The following is a 21,870-nucleotide window of genomic DNA, read 5'->3' as shown; positions in this document are numbered from 1 at the left end:
AAAAGTGAATATCATCTGGTTCCAAAGTGTCTTTTAAAAGGGAGGAAACATTGTCTCATTTCATTTCATTTCCTCATTTCCTTTGTTTTCCATTGTACAGAGTCAAGCTTCACCAAGTCAAATTCCTTGTTTGCCTATTCAAACTTGGCCAATAAAGTTGATTTGATTTGATAATTATAACTTCGGCTGCTGTCGTGTTGCATTCCACAGCTCCTGGTAAGCTCGTAAATTAGACCACATCTGTCCTTCTGTCCTTCTGTTAGTTGTGCATTTGGAAAATGAAATGACCAATTGACCAAACGTAGTTATCGTGTTTAGAAGGAGAGATCCTAGCAACTACACTCGCAGAATGAGTGGTTCAAGTAGGTTATTTCTGACGGTGATGATGATACTTCCGACAGTCCCTGAAGGCATCACCAGCTGATATATACAGTGGCTCCTGCCCGGTTGGTCTCAGACCGGCCCAAGTGGAGACATGGTGCAGCTACACTGCTGGGGAGACAGCTCTAGCGGACAGTTCGGTCCCCGGGCGGCCCTCAGCCCGGCGGCCTGGACCCTCCCCGGAGTCATCACCGACATCTGCTGCGGGGACCAGCACACTCTGTTCCTCACCAGGGATGGAGGCGTTTTATCCTGCGGACACAACGCCTATGGACAACTTGGACGAAAGAAAAGTAAAGATGGAAAGACACCAGGTGAGACATAACCAGAAAATATAGGCGTGATAATTGTAGTAGGATTATTTTTAACCTCATGACTGTTGAATGATGCATGACTGTAGTAGCCAGTATCTGAGTTTCTTTTATGATCCTGGTAAAAAAATTAAATTAATCTAAGCAAGACCTTTTTCTTGACTTTTCTTTGGCTGGCCACCTGCTGGGTTTATTGTATACACAGAAAAGCTATGAATCATCATCACAGATGTCACACTGGCCAATTAGCTGAGCAAAGTTTCAGTTTCGTTTCTTCCTCCACGATTCAGACAACGAAAGTTAACTAAGCTGCTCTTTATTATGGACGATGCGTTCATGGCATTCACGGTTTGGAAATGTTTAGTATGAATACCTGCAACATACAGGTGGACATAAAAAGAAGTCGCCAAGTAAATACAGTCGTATATAGATCATTTACTTCAATAAAACTTAAAATATTTCAATGTGAAATTCCCCTTGAATAAGCATACAAGATATAATATAATAAAACTATTAAAAAGAAAAGTACTTTTTGGTGCAGAATGAGGCCTTTTCAATGTTCTCCTATTGTATTTTATACTATATTATTATTGATGCATTAAATGTAACTTTTTTATTGTAAATCACTTGTACTATTTACTGGTGTGCTGCAACAGATGCTTCATATTTAAGGTGATATCATGATTCGCATAGAATACTCAAGTAAAACGTAATAAAGTAAAAACACCTCAGATTTGTATGTTGGTACCTTCCAACGCTGTAAATAAGCACTTAACATGGTTGCGGCTGCCTCTGTCAGACTAATATAATCGTTCTTCTTTACAGTTTGTCGCACGTTTTAGATGGTTCTGTATGATTAAAGTAATATTACACCGATGTTATTAAGTATTATTACACTTCCTAGGGGTGTTTCTGTTTGTGATTCTCTGCCTGTCGTCCTGTCTCAGGTCATGTGGACAGGCTGGATGATGTGGTGTCGATGGCCTGTGGTCAGGACCACTGTCTGGTTGCGTGTGCATCTGGACACGTGTTCTCCTGGGGGGCAGGAGAGGATGGACAGCTGGGCATGCCACCACATCAGAAGTCCAACAGGCACAGACCAAGGCGAGATATCAGTGTGTGAAGTATATCAGCGTGCATACTTGGTGTTTTAAAGTGCATTAATTTATTATTGTCCCACCAACTTGTAGCCGGGTGCCGATACCACTGCCGATATCAGTGATTCAAGTGGCTTGTGGAAACTCCCACTCTCTGGCACTGACGAAAGGTAACACACTAAACCCACTGAGGGCATCTTTGTGTGTTTGTATGGGCCAGCATTTTTCTTTTTTATTACTATGTCAGGGCACAAGCTTCCTAGTAACACTACCTATTTTATACATGACAATATGTTTTGTTGAGTAAGAAATGACTTTGACTGGAATAAACGGTTATCATGGTGTACATATTGGGAGTCCTCAAACAGCTTTTATTATTTAAATGTGACAAATTGAGCAAAAAAACATAACATGTTTTCCATCACTGATGAAGAGTACAGACATAATATTTTAATGAATAATTATTCTTTTATTTGAATTATTATCCACTTTTCAGGAGGAGACGTCTTCTCGTGGGGTTTGAACAGTCATGGTCAGCTGGGCCTGGGGAAGGAGGTGCCGCAGCAGTGTACACCTGTCCTGGTGTGCGCTCTGACCGGCGTGGCTGTGACCCAGATTTCCGCCGGAGCGAGCCACACTCTGTTCCTCACACTGGCGAGCCTGGTGTACTGCTGTGGGGCCAATAAATCTGGCCAGCTGGGGCTCAACCGGGTGGATGAGAAGGGTACAAACCATTTACTGTAACATGGTCACAAACTTACTTGTTCATGTTTAGCAAGCAGCAGATTGTCTAATGAAGTGGAATCCTCTAGTCAGGATTAGACCAATTCTATGCAGGTCAATATGCACCACAGACGGTCCAAGAAAATAACAGCTGCAGCAATTCACTTTTGCCACCTGCAGCTTTGCTTCAAAAATGTCTGTGTCATTGTGTTTTGGCATTTTTACTCAGTTTTCTATGTAGATTGAGTGAGGACATGTTTTATATGTATACAAATATATCTAAATGTGGTCAATGGTTCAATGCAAATAACATTTTTGTGTTTTACCAACAAAAGAGTGAAAAGGACAAAAGAAATAATTGACAGAAAACTAAGACACACGGATTCTTTTTTTTTTTAAAAGGCCGGTGTCCAGTTTTTATGGAAGCAAATCTAAAAACAGTCATTGATGCGATGTGTCCAAAAATAATGACAAAATCTGTAATACTCTGCAAGTGACATATGAGGAAATTTAAAAATTACATTCACTGTAGTCCAGAAAAGGATGTCACATTTTCTTAAATTTGTCATCTGAACCACGAAGAATAAACCTGAGTTTCTCTATCTTAAGTAAAATGTAAAATTTACCAACTTTCAGCTTTGTTCACTGAACAACTCAAACAAGAAATCTGGTGGCAGCTGTTGAAAGCTTCCTCTTTCAGCCACGTCCAGGAAGTGTAGCCAGTGTTCCTTTAGCTTTGAACTTGTAAACTATGTTTCCAACAGTGTCTCTAGGAACATTCAGTGCCTTTGCCATCTGATTGTATCCTTTTCCTTGTTTGTGCAAAGCAATGATCTCCTCTCTTAACTTATTGGACAGTTCTCTTGACTTCCTCATATTTCTAACATGCAAACAAACGTCACTGTGAACAAACGTCTTGCCAGTCTTAGTATTTGATGTGTTTTATCTCAAGCACACCTGATACAACTAATGAGGCCTTTGATTAGTTACACTTGGTGTGTTTGAGACAACACCTGATTTGCAAATGAGTTCCTATGAGGGATTCTATTCAGGGGGTTGAATAACTTTGAGATTGCAGTAGTCAATAAAAGTAGCATAATGTATTGAATTTGGAGAAATCACCACAATATTGGTTGTGTTGAGCTATTTCAATTGTTCTTGTTTGAGTTGTTCATTGAGCACAGCTGAAGGTTTATACATTTTGCCAGTACACCTAATTTGCATTGGGGGTTGAATTATTTTTAGGCGATGTTGTACCTTGAACTGTGTTAGCCCATATCTAATGTATGTTGATGCTGTATGTACAGTCGCCTTCCTGCTGGTCCTCTGTTCTGCAAACTAGATAAATAATCATTTACAAAGGAAATCACAGCTTTAGCTGAGAGGTCAGAGGAGCACAAAGATTCAATAGATGTATTATCAAACAAAAATATTGAAAGTTTTGCTGCAAACTAGATATTTTTAATCTAGATTGCTCGAAAATACGTTTAAAAGTATTAAGTGTGTCATTTTTCAGGAAAAAAGGATTCTGAACTCTGTGACTCCGATGTAATGATGACATCAGAGGCACACTACCTCCTGATTATATATTTCATCTAATTTTCAAAACCTCATCTCAAAATAAGCAGCTCTTTTTTTTTTTTTTTCATTTCTTCTCATCTTCAACAGGCAGATTCAACATCTGTATGGTACCAGCCCTCAGGCCTCTGGATGTCTCCTTCATAAGCTGTGGAGAGGCGCACTCTGCTGTGCTAACAAAGGTCCAAACTTCACAAACCAAATAGCAGAATTATCACAGTGTAAAGATAATTACAGTCTGAGGTGTTGCTTCTTATGATGGTTTGTGATGCTGTGATTTCTAGAATGGCGAGGTTTTCACTTTTGGAGAGGGACGCTACGGTCAGCTTGGTCACAACTCCGTGGCTGATGAAGTGAAACCAAGACTGGTCGATGGGCTGGACGGACCCGCCTCGCAGGTTTCATGTGGCAGGTAAAAACATGGAGGGCACGTATGTGAACAAACAGAAAAATCATGTTTACAGTATCTATCTGCAGATGCCAAGTTGTGAGATACATGATTACTTTATAACAGGGGTGTCCAAACTACGGCCCGCGGTCCAATTCTCATTGGCCTGCAGGAAATTCTAAAAATGTATTGTAATACGGCCCACACACGGAAGATGCGCTGGACGATATTGCACTTCTTAGTCTCACCGCTAGGTGGAGTAACTGTCTTGAACGAGGCAGCTTCTCTATAAAATGAGTAATGAAGAAGAAATTTGCTACAGGTGACCCAAAATGGCAGAATTAAGGAAACGTAAGAGAGGAAGAGAGTGTAGAAAGTTTAATAATAACTAATGACGATCACTTTTGCACTACGGAGGAGCTGCTTGATGTTAGCAGTCTAAAGAGCACCACGACTGGTGAGGATGTTTTTGAAGCTGTGCCAGATGCAGTTGGTATGATGGGACTTAAATGGGACGAGCTGTGTGGAGGTACGACGGATGGGGCTCCAGCTGGGACAGGTCTGGCCTGCTCTACCATTCTCATGTGCGCTGGCTAAGTTGTGGCTCTGCGCTGCAGCGGTTTTATTCTCTGAGATCAGAAATGGACCAGTTTTGAAGAGAGAAGGACCTCTTCATGAGCTCAGTGACCCTCTCTGGTTGGCATGTTTAGTGGATCTCACTGATCACCTGAACACACTGAACAACCACAACTAATAAATGAAAGCCCACTCATGGAAAGGATGTTTTTTTTTTTTTTAATCATATTCAGTTATCAAGCAGAATTTACCTACATTTGATTGATTTTGCCAACTTTAATCCACTAGAGGTGAGGCGATATAAATCACCTCTAGTGGATTAAAGTTAGCAATATAGCTCACTTCTAGTGAGTGGCCCAGCCCTTTGTATGTTTTTCTGTATGTGGCCCTCAGTGAAAAAAGTTTGGACACCCCTGCTTTATAACATACTCTGACATCATATCAAGTTTTTCACTTGATTCACAATTGTTACTCGTCTCCCAGACGTCACACTCTGGTTTTGGGCTCCTCTGGTCAGCTGTGGGCTTTTGGCAATGGGACCAAAGGTCAAATTGGGACTGGACAACCAGAGGACAGACTGAGTCCCACTCTGGTACAAATTCCATTGAGCGCTGATGGTGCAGCAGCCATACCCAGAGGTACGTGTGGATCTTGTCTATGAGTTATAGATGGCACTTATTCCTGGGGTACTTCTCAACGTTGTAAACATGTTTTTATTGGTTTTTATTTGTTTAAACAGACTTGAAAATATCCGCTGGGTGGAATACAAACTTCACTTACACCTCACCTACACAGGTAATGTGTTACCTAATTAGTAACTAATTAAAGATTTATTGTGGTTAGAATTTAAATAAGCACATAAAACGGGTTTGTTTTCCACCTGGATTTTAACCCATATCAAAAAATGTTCCAATGAATATGACGTTGGGCTATTTTGTCTTGTACATTAGACTAGCTGGCTTTACTGTTCTATTTAATGTCTGTCTTTTAAGAACTCGGACCGAGAACAGATAACTAGGCGGCTTGAGGAGACAAAACTGCAAAAATGGCTGTCGATGAGACACGTCAATGCAGACGCAAAGAGGTCCTTTTTTATTATTGTATCTTGGTTGTATCTATGCAACTGCACATATAAAATGTCTCTTATGCAGTAGTGTTTGTTTCTTTCTTTATTCGACAGAGAAATAGTTTCGATGTTTTTCACAAGTTCAAGTCTCGTTGCAAGTTTCACGAAGGCCAAGTGAGTCTATTCACTGCTGTTTCCTGTGATGTCCACCCCTTAAAATGAGATATAATGCTAAGATTATGAGAGTAAGAGTCAGAATTAAAAGGTAATGTGAATGTAATCTGCCCACATTGGCCCCGTCACTTTGTTGTAATGCTTCGCTCTTGGTATCAGTGGGCTTCCATCGGAGGCAGGCGCCTTAACTGTGGACCTGGAGGCAGCTGGCCGAGCTTTTGACCAGCTGCTGGCAATACCGTGGATCAAACAATCAGTTAAGAACATAGATTATTTTCATGCATCATTGAGATCATTTGTTCTTTTGCTTGAGACGTTAATTGACTGAATGAGGACACTAGTCCGCCCGTAATGTGCAACCTCTATATTTTACTGTAGCCATTCATTTATTCATTTACAAACAAATGCATGCTGTGTAAACATTGCCATGTTGTTTCACGCCCATGTAGGTAAACCTAAAACCCCTGATGGAGCTGCTTTTTGCTTCAAAAAATGACATAAAATCACCGGAGATCATCCTGATTCTGCTGACGTGTCCTCTTCTCCAAGAGGACTCTAATGTTATGAACATGGTGCTGCCGCTGGCTGTTCTTATAGCAGCTCTGAATGAGAAGAATCAGAAAGCGCTAAGTAAGCAACTACAGCAGGCTTTATTTAGTTTTGTCACAGGTTTGGAGAGATCTGTAATGATCCTTGAGCTTGATCAATTTAGTCAATTGAATGTTAAATACATGACAATAATTTGAATTGTTCACCCTAATTAAAAGTTTCTATTCAAACCCATTCCAACCAAATTTAACAAGTACAATACAGTAAAAGTACAATACAAATTCATACGCAATCATAAGTAGATTACTACTTAGAGAATAGTAAGTAGATAACTTACTATTACTTGATATATGCAATGAAAGTCCTGCAGTGTGAATATGATGAGTTTTCTGTTGTGCAGAGAGCTGGTGGTCTTCCCTGACGCCCTCCGTACTGACAAAGCACATCTTGGTGTTCAAAAACGCCCTGGCCTTCATGCTTAGAAATAACCTCTTGGCAACTCACAACCCAGGAGTCAGATACCTGCAGGAAGCCCTCAAGTTACTCAACAAAGTCAGTGCTGTGTGTTTTCAATTGAATCATCAGTGGGTTTACTGCCCGATCGCTTAAACTTTTAGAATTTGGAATAGATTTTAGGAAATCGTGGTCTGGCATTTCTGATACATTACAAAATGCAGTTATCTGTTTTATGTAGTATGTAACTGTTTATCAGTTTGTAATGTATATATTTTTTCACAGGCAAACAAAACTGGAACGTCCTACAAAGTCCCACTGAGCACCTTTTACGTAGAGGAAATCATTCATAATGTGAATCCAGCGATGGACATCACCCTTTGGTTGGAGTATTCTAAGGTGGAGGTAAAAACATATGTGTCCTGAATAGTTTTCAAATCCATATTGCTAAAATAATTTTTTGGTAAATCATCAATAATTTTGTTAAAGGATGACGACAACACGCCCGCTATTTTCTGCCGCTACCCTTTCCTGTTCCCTCTGGTTTGCAAGGCGACGGTCTTTAACGTCTTTGCACAGATAGTGAAGGTACAGTATGCATTAAAAATAAATAATTTATAAACATCTTACAGCAGATCTACATTAATGATAATAACATAATAGTAATAAAATGGCTGCAGTTTGCATTTGAGCATTCATTTTTAATCTTTCATCTACTGTATAATTATATTAAACATGCATTTTGTCTGTCAGGACATTTCTTTATAAACAGAGGTTTTGTGTTCACAGAATGCAGAGTATGTTGTTCATAGCCTGGCTCTGGCGTGGCCTGATAAATTGAGGGTAGATCTCCCAGACTCTCCACCCGCCCCGGTCTTCATGCTGACTCTGAGACGAACTCACCTGGTCGAGGACACCTTCAGGCAGCTCCGTGCAGCCGACCACTGCGCCTTCAAAAGGGAGCTTTTGGTAAACACACCATCAAAAGTTGGCAATCATTTAATTTCATTTAATATTTTATTTAAATTTCAAAAAGCAAAATGTCAGTTACACTAAAAGTTAAGGTAAAATTGGAGATAACTGAATACTAAATATATACAGACATAACAAAGTTTCATTAACATTTGGCCATCGACTATGCAAAGGTGAGCCATCAGAATTAGTAGTTATAAGTTCAAATGCGTCAGTTGCTACAAGGACCAAACGGATGTCAGTGATGTCGTGCATAATATTTACGACTAGAGCTTATGGTAATTAAGTTTGTCTTCAAGCAGACTCCAAAAGTATTATTGTCTCCTTCCCAGGTGCAATTTGTGGAAGACAGGAAGGTGATGATTGTCAACATGAGGGACTTCTTCCTGCATGTGTTTGATGAGCTGATAGCTCCCGAGTCTGAAATGTTCATGTACAACGAGAGCAACACTCTGGCCTGGTTCCCTCCCAGGGTAAGACCAGTTCATGAAAACCAAACACTAAACAAGTCCCTTAAAACAGGAAACCTTCAATGTGCAACTTTGCTTTTGCCTGATGTCTGAAGCCCCATTTTACAGTCTCGCTCTCATACTCAAACAAACTGGGAATCTAAAAGTTTTCATGCTGTACATCTGACCTCATCATCCTGTTAGTGAATTGAACTAAATTAACTGATTTTCATAATTGCCACCAATCAAACAGCCAAAAGTGGAGGAGCAGAATTACTTCCTGTTTGGCATTCTTTGTGGCCTGGCTCTCTACAACCACAACATCGTCCACATGCCCTTCCCTCTGGTTCTCTTCAAGAAGCTGCTTAGCATCAAACCCTCCCTGGATGACATGAAGGAGTTTGATCCTGTAATGGGAAAGTAAGATTTAAAAGTGCAACACAAACCGCTGCTCTTCTCCTGTCACCTCGATCAACAACAGTAATAAACTGTTTGGTCATTTTGATTTGAAACACGTGTGCGGGTCACAGTTGTGTTAAAATGATCTTTTCTTATATTCTCTGCGTCTTCAGGTCTTTGTGTTCCATCCTGGAGGATTGCAATCCTGATGACGTCGACAACCTGCAGATGACTTTCAACGTAGGTTTACTAAATTACAATTAGACTGCTAGTGTTATTTCGCACAATGACTTTCCTGCAAGTGTTTCCACAATGTTCCCACCTGACTGTGATACTCGTTCATCACAGGTGCCCTGGGGTGGCCAGGAAGTTGAGCTTGATCCAACAGAAAGTGGAAAACCTGTCACATGGTCGAACAGGTATGTCTGTAACTGTAACACAACTGTTTACACAATTTCAACACTGGAATATCCACTGCAGAGTTATAACTCTGCCCATAGAGGGCAGTGCAATAGTACTTTTCTGCTGTTTAAGATTTAGTGTGGGGTGACTCTTGCGCTACATAAGGAACACCTAAATAGACAGAGAGACTTTCTCTCTCAGCACTTGGTTGAAGTCAACTTTTGATCATTTTCCTTAACAGAAAAGAGTTCGTAGCCGCCTTTGTCAACTACTCCTTCAGCACATCTGTGGAAGGAGTGTTTATGGCGTTCAAGAGGGGGTTCTTCAAGGTGTGTGACATGGATGTGGTGGAGTTCTTCCAGCCGGAGGAGCTCCAGGCAGTGATGGTGGGCCAAGAGAACTATGACTGGGAGATGTTCAAGCAGGTCAGCAGAAAACCAGGAGAGGCTCTGACTTTTGAATCTCGAAAAAAGTCAGAAATGCAGATTAATCCTCGCACGTTCATTTTAAATTCAGATAGTCTAAAGATTAAACAACATTGTTTTTTCCTGTATTAGCTCACTTGTCTGTGTGCTACATTACTCCAGACAGGTTTCCAATACATGTCATAAGTTTTCAGATCGTGAAATTTGAGTTTTGTTGTTAGTTTTGTGTGTTCAAGTACACGAGGGGAAGACATCCAAGACTTGTGACTCACTTGCCAAAAAGCAGAAATAAGTTCAGATGATCAGTTTTAAGGTGTCAATGTTTTTTATGTGTGACGGTTTGGATGGTTGTTGGGTCGCTTAGTCCAGTGCTTCCCAACCAGTGGGACGGCCTCTGCCAGAAATGTCGCAACATGAGTCTGAGGAAAGAAGAGAAAAAGTTCAGCTAAACAAAAATATATCCATTAAAAAAAAATCCTGTAATGTTTGGTTTTAATCTTACCTCTTTAGGCCCTAAATAGTTACTGACAACAATGTGAGAAGTTCAGAAAGCAAATCTTTGTTTGGAAGTGGTGCTAACAACTCGGAAATGTGAAATATGTCCAGGAACTGCAACTAAACACTTTTTGTGTGGGGTCACAAGCCAAAACAACTTGGAATCACTGGTTTAATCTCAAACAATGTGTTGTATTGTATCAGCTTTTTTATGCAAAACCTGAATTTTAAAAGGAGCAAGTGAGAGCACCAGCATAGTCCTTTAATCGAATTAATTACAATTTAATTGATTTATTGTATATTTTTATTTTTCCAAACAGAACACTATGTATGAAGGAGACTACCACGCTGGGCACCCAAACATCATTACCTTCTGGGACGCGTTTGAGAAACTGACAGCAGAGGAAAAGAAGAAATTCCTTTGTAAGAATTGAACATGATTGTTCTTGTGATCATCAATCAAGTCTGGAGACATTTTCCTTGTTTTCAATTACACTACTCACAAAAAGTTAGGGATATTCGACTTTCAGGTGAAATTTATGGAAAATGTAAAAAGTTAATGCTACAGGGATACTATATCATTTAAGTAGAAGCATGCAATGGTAATTTCTTCATCTTAAACAATTTATTGAAAGAAAAGCTAACAACAGTGGTGGGTATACCACAACAAAAAATTTTCAGTGTCTCAATAAATTGGGATGTGGCCAAAGGACGTCCACTCCTCTCCTTTCTGTGACTCTTCAGTCTCTCTGTATCTCTGTTACAACCTCCTGATGACACTCTGTGACACTCGAAGCTCAGTGGACACTTCCGTCAGAGGACTTCCTGTTTGAAGCCTTGCAATGGCGAGGTGCTGCTGATCAATTGTTAGGTGTCGTCTTGGTCTCATGATGTCAGAATGTGAACAGCATGATGAGGAGGACTGTTTAAATACCAATTCTAACTGAAGCAGGAAATGTATTGGTCGATTCATGGATCAAACCTGTTGTGAAGTTTGCTGTTAAGCTTCTTGTTAGAGAACAGCAACTTGTGCAAAAAGTACTGAAACACTGAACAGTTGGACATGTGCATTCAAAAGTTTAGAGAAGGTCACATTAAGTTCACCTGGAAAGGTCAGAATGCATTTTAGGTTCATCCTGAAATTTCACCCGAAAGCCGAATATCCCCCCCTAACTTTTTGTGAGTAGTGTAATTTGAGATGACCAGATCGACATTATCTCTTCCTTGTTTTTGTTGCCAGTGTTCCTCACAGGCTGCGACCGTGTACCTTTCCTGGGCATGGAGAGCATCCAGATGAAAATTGCCATCCTGCCTGACGCCACTGATCTCCACTTGCCAGAATCCCTCACCTGTCACTGTCTGTTACTACTGCCCATCTACCAGAGGTACCCGGTCGAGAGGACAATGCACTCCAGGCTCCTACAGGCTATTCATCACAACAGAGGTTTCTGGAAAGAAAACACTACAGCCTGAACTTCCTCAAAAACTGCTTAGTTTGGTCTTTTTTAATCTGCCAAATGTACGTTTTGTTTTCCTTTCAAACGTCGTAATATACATTCTAACTTTCCATCAGTTTATCATCATGTTGAAAATGAAGTAATTTCAATACACACTGTTGCCCATAAAGTTGGAATAATTGTTCAATACCCCCAATTTTGCTAAAGCCTGAATACACAGTTTGCAATGGTTATTGTGGTTTAAGTTTCACTGTGATATGTTTGGAAGAGTTTGATCAATTAAGTTGAGAAGATTTACACCTTATCAAGAATAAATGACATTGTCACTGTGTGCTGTGGTTAGCACTGTTGCTTCACAGCAAGAGGGTTCCCGGATTTAATTTGGAATCTTTCTGTGTGTAGTTTCCATGTTCTCCCCATGCTAGTGTAGGTTTTCTCTGGGTACTCCGGCTTCCTCCCACAATCCAAAAGACATGCAAGCTAGGTTAATTGGTGACTCTAAATTGCCCATAGGTGTGAGTGTGAGAGTGAGTGTTTGTCTGTCTCTGTATGTGGCCCTGTGATTGGCTGGTGACCAGTTCAGGGTGTACCCCGCCTCTCGCCCGAAGTCAGCTGGGATTGGCACCAGCTCCCCCGCGGTCCTGACAGATAAGCGGACTAGAGGATGGATGGATGGAATCATTTCATGAGAAGAGGTAAAAAACATTATTATTCCAACTTTATGAGCAACAGTGTATATGTTTTTTTAATAACACAGGCCAACTATCTTAGTCCTCAGGCTCCTGTGGATCATATTATTAGTCATGTTATTATCATTCATATTCATTATTGTCTTGTTATTCACCGTTACCATGTTGCTCATTATTAATCATGTTCCTATTATCAGTGATATAGTTACTACTACTATTGTTGTTTCTTGAGTCATTGGGTCTCTTAATTGAAGAGTTTGGTCTAGACCTGCTCAATATGAAAAGTGTCTTGAGATAACATTTGTTGTGATTTGGCGCTAAATAGATGATTGGTTGAAGCAGATCAGCAGCATGTTGTTATTTAGTATTTTGATTAAGTTGACAATAATATATTATTTGTTTTTGAATTGTACCTGATTGTTGGTTTAGCTAACAAATGTTTCCACATATTCATGCAGCTTTGATGAGTCACAGACCAAAATATGCTCATGTAGGCAATGAAAAGGAAATAAACATATCATCACATTAAGTGTTTTTTATTCATTTTACTTTTTAAAACATTTTGTGGCACAGGCCGACTGTGAATGAGCACTTAGTCAAAACATTTGGAAACAGTTTTTAATGGCAACTTCTTTATCTGAAATGGACATTTCAACTTTTATCAATAATAAATCACAAAGTTTCTTCTGAGGTAAATGCAAAACTCCCGATTTCCTAAACTAACTGAAGTGAATGTAAAGCCTACCCTGGTTTGAATTATCATTGGCTACTTGAAATAGCAAAGACAGCACACTTCATAGTGACATTAAAGCATTTCTGAAATTAAAATGTTCCACACATCTCATGTAGACTAAAAGTTTTCACAGCACAGACCATCTCAGCTCTTCCCTTTCTTTATTCCATCTGACTTTCAATATGAAAAGCAGTAAATAATTTACTTGGTTTTTTTTCGTTATCAAACGATATGTAACGCCTGCAATAATACTTTTCCTTCACATTAACATACATACTTAACTATTCCTAAAAAACAGAATTACAAACAAATAATTACACAGTATAGAAAAACAACTCAAAGCCACTTTGCTCTTGCTACAAATGTTTGAAGACATGACATAAAAAAGACGGAAAAAAGGCAAGACTAACAACGCGGGGCTGTGCTGCATGCAGCAACAAGCCATCTAATATTATATGTTTAAGCAGTAGACGTGGCATAAAAAAAAAATACAGAAAGGGGACACAAATGTCCCATATACATTTACATCAAACGCTTATATATTGTTTTCCGGCACGCTTAAAAAAAATAAATAAATAAATAAAAAATTAAAAAGTGTAGGGTATAATGACCATCAGTTTATATTATAACCATGTGATTTTTAAACCTGGTTCACCAAACGTCCTCAATTACTTATTATTAAAGTATACCTCAGGCATTTTTAAACGTGGGTTGTATTTTTACATATTTTGGGTTAAGTAGAGGCACAAATGATGCACTAGACGCATACTGTGTTGAATTCAAACAAACCCTTTAAAAACACCAAAGTCTCACAATAATACAAACTAACTAATCTGGACAGCGGTAGACTCCACTAGTTTTTCTAGTTTGACTGGCACGGTTATTCCAAAGTTGGCAGCACAGCACCAAAGTAAAGAGAGGTAGTATGCTGGCCTCCCAAACAACAGGCCTGCTACCACACCTATGATCATCCTAATGAAGCACAGAGAAGAGAGACAAAGGTAAGACCAACATAACACTGTGTTTAACAGCACACACTAAAGAAATTCTAACAAAAAAATAAGAGATGTTTGGTCCTTAGCAGCTTTGTAAGGAAAATTAGCCATTAAAAAAGAACAAACAACTGAGCAGGCAGCAGAGGGTAAGTTGGTCATGTTAATGTACACAGAAACGTAAATAGATTCTGTACACACCCAACATATTTGTAGCCAGAAAAGGCCAGCAGGTCAATGGTCGTGAGGTCAGTGTTTACGGTCACAAGGTAGAGTGACAGCAGGACCGCCAGCACCTCCATGACGTTTGTGATTCTCCGCCTGTCATCATGTCTCAGGTCATGTGCACAGGCTGGATGATGTGGTGTCGATGGCCTGTGGTCGGGACCACTGTCTGGTTGCGTGTGCATCTGGACACGTGTTCTCCTGGGGGGCAGGAGAGGATGGACAGCTGGGCATGCCACCACATCAGAAGTCCAACAGGCACAGACCAAGGCGAGATATCAGTGTGTGAAGTATATCAGCGTGCATACTTGGTGTTAAAGTGCATTAATTTATTATTGTCCCACCAACTTGTAGCCGGGTGCCGATACCACTACCGCGACGGCATCTTTGTGTGTTTGTATGGGCCAGCATTTTTCTTTTTTATTACTATGTCAGGGCACAAGCTTCCTAGTAACACTACCTATTTTATACATGACAATATGTTTCGTTGATTAAGAAATGACTTGTTAATACATTGATGAGCTAAAGAAATAACCTTTGTAGCTTAACTGGAATAAACGGTTATCATGGTGTACATATTGGGAGTCCTCAAACAGGTGTTATTATTTAAATGTGACAAATTGAGCAAAAAATCATAACATGTTTTCCATCATCTACTAATGAAGAGTACAGACATAATATTTTAATGAATAATTAATTATTTGAATTATTATCCACTTTTCAGGAGGAGATGTCTTCTCGTGGGGTTTGAACAGTCATGGTCAGCTGGGCCTGGGGAAGGAGGTGCCGCAGCAGTGTACACCTGTCCTGGTGTACTGATGTGGGGCCAACAAATCTGGCCAGCTGGGGCTCAACTGGGTGGATGAGAAGTGTACAAACCATTTACTGTAACATGGTCACAAACTTACTTGTTCATGTTTAGCAAGCGGCAGATTGTCTAATGAAGTGGATTCCTCTAGTCAGGATTAGACCAATTCTACGCAGGTCAGTATGCACCACCGACGGTCCAAGAAAATTACAGCTGCCGCAATTCTAACACTTTTGCCACCTGCAGCTTTGCTTCAAAAATGTCTGTTTTCATTGTGTTTTGGCATTTTTACTCAGTTTTCTATGTAGATTGCCAAAACAACATACCTCCTTCCTACTTTTATAAAACACAAAAATGTACATATACATTAAAAGCTATTTTGTGTGAAAATATAAAACAGTATCATCACTACAGTTAAAACAATTATAGAAATTTTGGTCCATGTTGAACAAATTGAGTGAGGACATGTTTTATATATACACTACTCACAAAAGTTAGGGATATTCGACTTTCAGGTGAAATTTATGAAAAAATTTTAAAGTTAATGCTACAGGGATATTATGTCATTTAAGTAGAAGCATGCAATGGTCATTTCTTCATCTTAAACAATTTATTGAAAGAAAATCTAACAACAGTGGTGGGTATACCACAACAAACAATTTCAATGTCTCAATAAACTGGGACGTGGCCAAAGGACGTCCACTCCTCTCCTTTCTGTGACTCTTCCAGTCTCTCACTGTTGCAACCTGCTGATGACACTATGTGACACTCAAAGCTCAGTGGCCACTTCCATCTGAGGACTTCCTGTTTGAAGTCGTGTATATGTGTATATATAGTGTATATACAAATATATCTGAATACGGTCAATGGTTGTCAGTTTTACATGTTCAATGCAAATAGCATAGTGAGCCCCTGCTAAATGATGAACCCCTGCCAAATAATGAGCCCTGCCTAACGACTGTGAAGGCATGAAATATGGACAGTATGTAAGGTTTAACATTGCGTTTGTACCAACCCAAAAATCAGGACTGAGCAGGTACATTAAGGAAATGACTGTGACCACAGGGTCAAGGGTTCGAATCCAATTAATTGGTGGCAAATTAACCTCAGAAGTGATCAATAACTGTTTTCCAATGTGTTTGGAGCTGAATTAGATAAAAGAAAAAAATAGGAGTTCATTGTCAGCTTCCTTATAGCTCACCTGGTTAAGCAAATGGCATAAAAGAAATGACTGAGCATGGACTCAGGGATTCAAATCCCCCCACCCCCATCATTTTTTGATGACAATTAACTGCAAAAAGTGATCAGTAACTGTTTCCCAACAGGTCTGGAGGTGGATCAGGCAAAAAAGAGGCAGTTTTGCGTGGGCTCCCAAAACGGCCATTTCCTTGACCCCGGGGTCAGCATTTTTGGCCATTTTCCCCTCCTCCACTGTTTTGGCTGCCACTTGTTTTCTGGCCGACTTACCACATTAAAAGTGATCAGTAACTGTTTCCCAACAGGTCTGGAGGTGGATCAGGCAAAAAAGAGGCAGTTTTGCGTGGGCTCCCAAAACGGCCATTTCCTTGACCCCGGGGTCAGCGTTTTTGGCCATTTTCCCCTCCTCCACTGTTTTGGCTGCCACTTGTTTTCTGGCCGACTTACCACATTAAAAGTGATCAGTAACTGTTTCCCAACAGGTCTGGAGGTGGATCAGGCAAAAAAGAGGCAGTTTTGCGTCCGCTCCCAAAACGGCCATTTCCTTGACCCCGGGGTCAGCGTTTTTGGCCATTTTCCCCTCCTCCACTGTTTTGGCTGCCACTTGTTTTCTGGCCGACTTACCACATTAAAAGTGATCAGTAACTGTTTCCCAACAGGTCTGGAGGTGGATCAGGCAAAAAAGAGGCAGTTTTGCGTGGGCTCCCAAAACGGCCATTTCCTTGACCCCGGGGTCAGCGTTTTCCCCTCCTCCACTGTTTTGGCTGCCACTTGTTTTCTGGCCGACTTACCACATTAAAAGTGATCAGTAACTGTTTCCCAACAGGTCTGGAGGTGGATCAGGCAAAAAAGAGGCAGTTTTGCATCCGCTCCCAAAACGGCCATTTCCTTGACCCCGGGGTCAGCGTTTTTGGCCATTTTCCCCTCCTCCACTGTTTTGGCTGCCACTTGTTTTCTGGCCGACTTACCACATTAAAAGTGATCAGTAACTGTTTCCCAACAGGTCTGGAGGTGGATCAGGCAAAAAAGAGGCAGTTTTGCGTGGGCTCCCAAAACGGCCGTTTCCTTGACCCCGGGGTCAGCGTTTTTGGCCATTTTCCCCTCCTCCACTGTTTTGGCTGCCACTTGTTTTCTGGCCGACTTACCACATTAAAAGTGATCAGTAACTGTTTCCCAACAGGTCTGGAGGTGGATCAGGCAAAAAAGAGGCAGTTTTGCGTCCGCTCCCAAAACGGCCATTTCCTTGACCCCGGGGTCAGCGTTTTTGGCCATTTTCCCCTCCTCCACTGTTTTGGCTGCCACTTGTTTTCTGGCCGACTTACCACATTAAAAGTGATCAGTAACTGTTTCCCAACAGGTCTGGAGGTGGATCAGGCAAAAAAGAGGCAGTTTTGCGTGGGCTCCCAAAATGGCCATTTCCTTGACCCCGGGGTCAGCGTTTTCCCCTCCTCCACTGTTTTGGCTGCCACTTGTTTTCTGGCCGACTTACCACATTAAAAGTGATCAGTAACTGTTTCCCAACAGGTCTGGAGGTGGATCAGGCAAAAAAGAGGCAGTTTTGCGTGGGCTCCCAAAACGGCCATTTCCTTGACCCCGGGGTCAGCGTTTTTGGCCATTTTCCCCTCCTCCACTGTTTTGGCTGCCACTTGTTTTCTGGCCGACTTACCACATTAAAAGTGATCAGTAACTGTTTCCCAACAGGTCTGGAGGTGGATCAGGCAAAAAAGAGGCAGTTTTGCGTGGGCTCCCAAAACGGCCATTTCCTTGACCCCGGGGTCAGCGTTTTTGGCCATTTTCCCCTCCTCCACTGTTTTGGCTGCCACTTGTTTTCTGGCCGACTTACCACATTAAAAGTGATCAGTAACTGTTTCCCAACAGGTCTGGAGGTGGATCAGGCAAAAAAGAGGCAGTTTTGCGTGGGCTCCCAAAACGGCCATTTCCTTGACCCCGGGGTCAGCGTTTTTGGCCATTTTCCCCTCCTCCACTGTTTTGGCTGCCACTTGTTTTCTGGCCGACTTACCACATTAAAAGTGATCAGTAACTGTTTCCCAACAGGTCTGGAGGTGGATCAGGCAAAAAAGAGGCAGTTTTGCGTGGGCTCCCAAAATGGCCATTTCCTTGACCCCGGGGTCAGCGTTTTCCCCTCCTCCACTGTTTTGGCTGCCACTTGTTTTCTGGCCGACTTACCACATTAAAAGTGATCAGTAACTGTTTCCCAACAGGTCTGGAGGTGGATCAGGCAAAAAAGAGGCAGTTTTGCGTGGGCTCCCAAAACGGCCATTTCCTTGACCCCGGGGTCAGCGTTTTTGGCCATTTTCCCCTCCTCCACTGTTTTGGCTGCCACGTGTTTTCTGGCCGACTTACCACATTAAAAGTGATCAGTAACTGTTTCCCAACAGGTCTGGAGGTGGATCAGGCAAAAAAGAGGCAGTTTTGCGTGGGCTCCCAAAACGGCCATTTCCTTGACCCCGGGGTCAGCGTTTTTGGCCATTTTCCCCTCCTCCACTGTTTTGGCTGCCACTTGTTTTCTGGCCGACTTACCACATTAAAAGTGATCAGTAACTGTTTCCCAACAGGTCTGGAGGTGGATCAGGCAAAAAAGAGGCAGTTTTGCGTGGGCTCCCAAAACGTCCATTTCCTTGACCCCGGGGTCAGCGTTTTTGGCCATTTTCCCCTCCTCCACTGTTTTGGCTGCCACTTGTTTTCTGGCCGACTTACCACATTAAAAGTGATCAGTAACTGTTTCCCAACAGGTCTGGAGGTGGATCAGGCAAAAAAGAGGCAGTTTTGCGTGGGCTCCCAAAATGGCCATTTCCTTGACCCCGGGGTCAGCGTTTTCCCCTCCTCCACTGTTTTGGCTGCCACTTGTTTTCTGGCCGACTTACCACATTAAAAGTGATCAGTAACTGTTTCCCAACAGGTCTGGAGGTGGATCAGGCAAAAAAGAGGCAGTTTTGCGTGGGCTCCCAAAACGGCCATTTCCTTGACCCCGGGGTCAGCGTTTTTGGCCATTTTCCCCTCCTCCACTGTTTTGGCTGCCACGTGTTTTCTGGCCGACTTACCACATTAAAAGTGATCAGTAACTGTTTCCCAACAGGTCTGGAGGTGGATCAGGCAAAAAAGAGGCAGTTTTGCGTGGGCTCCCAAAACGGCCATTTCCTTGACCCCGGGGTCAGCGTTTTTGGCCATTTTCCCCTCCTCCACTGTTTTGGCTGCCACTTGTTTTCTGGCCGACTTACCACATTAAAAGTGATCAGTAACTGTTTCCCAACAGGTCTGGAGGTGGATGAGGCAAAAAAGAGGCAGTTTTGCGTCCGCTCCCAAAACGGCCATTTCCTTGACCCCGGGGTCAGCGTTTTCCCCTCCTCCACTGTTTTGGCTGCCACGTGTTTTCTGGCCGACTTACCACATTAAAAGTGATCAGTAACTGTTTCCCAACAGGTCTGGAGGTGGATCAGGCAAAAAAGAGGCAGTTTTGCGTCCGCTCCCAAAACGGCCATTTCCTTGACCCCGGGGTCAGCGTTTTTGGCCATTTTCCCCTCCTCCACTGTTTTGGCTGCCACTTGTTTTCTGGCCGACTTACCACATTAAAAGTGATCAGTAACTGTTTCCCAACAGGTCTGGAGGTGGATCAGGCAAAAAAGAGGCAGTTTTGCGTGGGCTCCCAAAATGGCCATTTCCTTGACCCCGGGGTCAGCGTTTTCCCCTCCTCCACTGTTTTGGCTGCCACTTGTTTTCTGGCCGACTTACCACATTAAAAGTGATCAGTAACTGTTTCCCAACAGGTCTGGAGGTGGATCAGGCAAAAAAGAGGCAGTTTTGCGTGGGCTCCCAAAACGGCCATTTCCTTGACCCCGGGGTCAGCGTTTTTGGCCATTTTCCCCTCCTCCACTGTTTTGGCTGCCACTTGTTTTCTGGCCGACTTACCACATTAAAAGTGATCAGTAACTGTTTCCCAACAGGTCTGGAGGTGGATCAGGCAAAAAAGAGGCAGTTTTGCGTCCGCTCCCAAAACGGCCATTTCCTTGACCCCGGGGTCAGCGTTTTCCCCTCCTCCACTGTTTTGGCTGCCACTTGTTTTCTGGCCGACTTACCACATTAAAAGTGATCAGTAACTGTTTCCCAACAGGTCTGGAGGTGGATCAGGCAAAAAAGAGGCAGTTTTGCGTGGGCTCCCAAAACGGCCATTTCCTTGACCCCGGGGTCAGCGTTTTTGGCCATTTTCCCCTCCTCCACTGTTTTGGCTGCCACTTGTTTTCTGGCCGACTTACCACATTAAAAGTGATCAGTAACTGTTTCCCAACAGGTCTGGAGGTGGATCAGGCAAAAAAGAGGCAGTTTTGCGTGGGCTCCCAAAACGGCCATTTCCTTGACCCCGGGGTCAGCGTTTTTGGCCATTTTCCCCTCCTCCACTGTTTTGGCTGCCACTTGTTTTCTGGCCGACTTACCACATTAAAAGTGATCAGTAACTGTTTCCCAACAGGTCTGGAGGTGGATCAGGCAAAAAAGAGGCAGTTTTGCGTGGGCTCCCAAAACGGCCATTTCCTTGACCCCGGGGTCAGCGTTTTTGGCCATTTTCCCCTCCTCCACTGTTTTGGCTGCCACTTGTTTTCTGGCCGACTTACCACATTAAAAGTGATCAGTAACTGTTTCCCAACAGGTCTGGAGGTGGATCAGGCAAAAAAGAGGCAGTTTTGCGTGGGCTCCCAAAACGGCCATTTCCTTGACCCCGGGGTCAGCGTTTTTGGCCATTTTCCCCTCCTCCACTGTTTTGGCTGCCACGTGTTTTCTGGCCGACTTACCACATTAAAAGTGATCAGTAACTGTTTCCCAACAGGTCTGGAGGTGGATCAGGCAAAAAAGAGGCAGTTTTGCGTGGGCTCCCAAAACGGCCATTTCCTTGACCCCGGGGTCAGCGTTTTTGGCCATTTTCCCCTCCTCCACTGTTTTGGCTGCCACTTGTTTTCTGGCCGACTTACCACATTAAAAGTGATCAGTAACTGTTTCCCAACAGGTCTGGAGGTGGATCAGGCAAAAAAGAGGCAGTTTTGCGTGGGCTCCCAAAACGGCCATTTCCTTGACCCCGGGGTCAGCGTTTTTGGCCATTTTCCCCTCCTCCACTGTTTTGGCTGCCACTTGTTTTCTGGCCGACTTACCACATTAAAAGTGATCAGTAACTGTTTCCCAACAGGTCTGGAGGTGGATCAGGCAAAAAAGAGGCAGTTTTGCGTGGGCTCCCAAAACGGCCATTTCCTTGACCCCGGGGTCAGCGTTTTTGGCCATTTTCCCCTCCTCCACTGTTTTGGCTGCCACTTGTTTTCTGGCCGACTT

The 21,870-nt window shown here is 42.4% G+C and overlaps 1 protein-coding gene across 1 annotated transcript; it reads left to right on the top strand.

Moving 5' to 3' along the window:
* The first annotated feature begins 475 nt into the window (after positions 1-475).
* Positions 476-13,081, top strand: LOC139200555 (probable E3 ubiquitin-protein ligase HERC6). The gene is made up of 23 exons (XM_070829875.1): positions 476-695; positions 1,640-1,796; positions 1,883-1,959; positions 2,286-2,513; positions 4,181-4,272; positions 4,375-4,502; positions 5,538-5,692; positions 5,794-5,849; positions 6,047-6,138; positions 6,235-6,294; positions 6,454-6,550; positions 6,744-6,924; positions 7,244-7,395; positions 7,582-7,701; positions 7,786-7,884; positions 8,086-8,265; positions 8,601-8,741; positions 8,971-9,137; positions 9,290-9,356; positions 9,465-9,535; positions 9,760-9,943; positions 10,759-10,861; positions 11,679-13,081. Exons 1-23 carry the CDS (start codon positions 476-478, stop codon positions 11,909-11,911), a joined length of 3,060 nt encoding a protein of 1,019 aa, XP_070685976.1. The 3' UTR covers positions 11,912-13,081.
* The last annotated feature ends 8,789 nt before the right edge of the window (positions 13,082-21,870 follow it).

The sequence above is a fragment of the Pempheris klunzingeri genome, chromosome 4 (genome assembly GCF_042242105.1).
Source record: "Pempheris klunzingeri isolate RE-2024b chromosome 4, fPemKlu1.hap1, whole genome shotgun sequence".
In the NCBI taxonomy this organism is placed as follows: Eukaryota; Metazoa; Chordata; class Actinopteri; order Acropomatiformes; family Pempheridae; genus Pempheris; species Pempheris klunzingeri.
Note: the sequence above shows the minus strand (reverse complement) of the source record. Positions and strands in the feature narration are given on the sequence as shown.

Coding starts and splice junctions, on each gene's coding strand:
- LOC139200555 (XM_070829875.1), top strand. CDS start 476: ATGGTGCAGCTACACTGCTGGGGAGACAGCTCTAGCGGACAGTTCGGT. Junction 5,850..6,046: donor CTTACACCTCACCTACACAG/GTAATGTGTTAC, acceptor CTGTCTTTTAAG/AACTCGGACCGAGAACAGAT. Junction 6,295..6,453: donor GCAAGTTTCACGAAGGCCAA/GTGAGTCTATTC, acceptor TCTTGGTATCAG/TGGGCTTCCATCGGAGGCAG.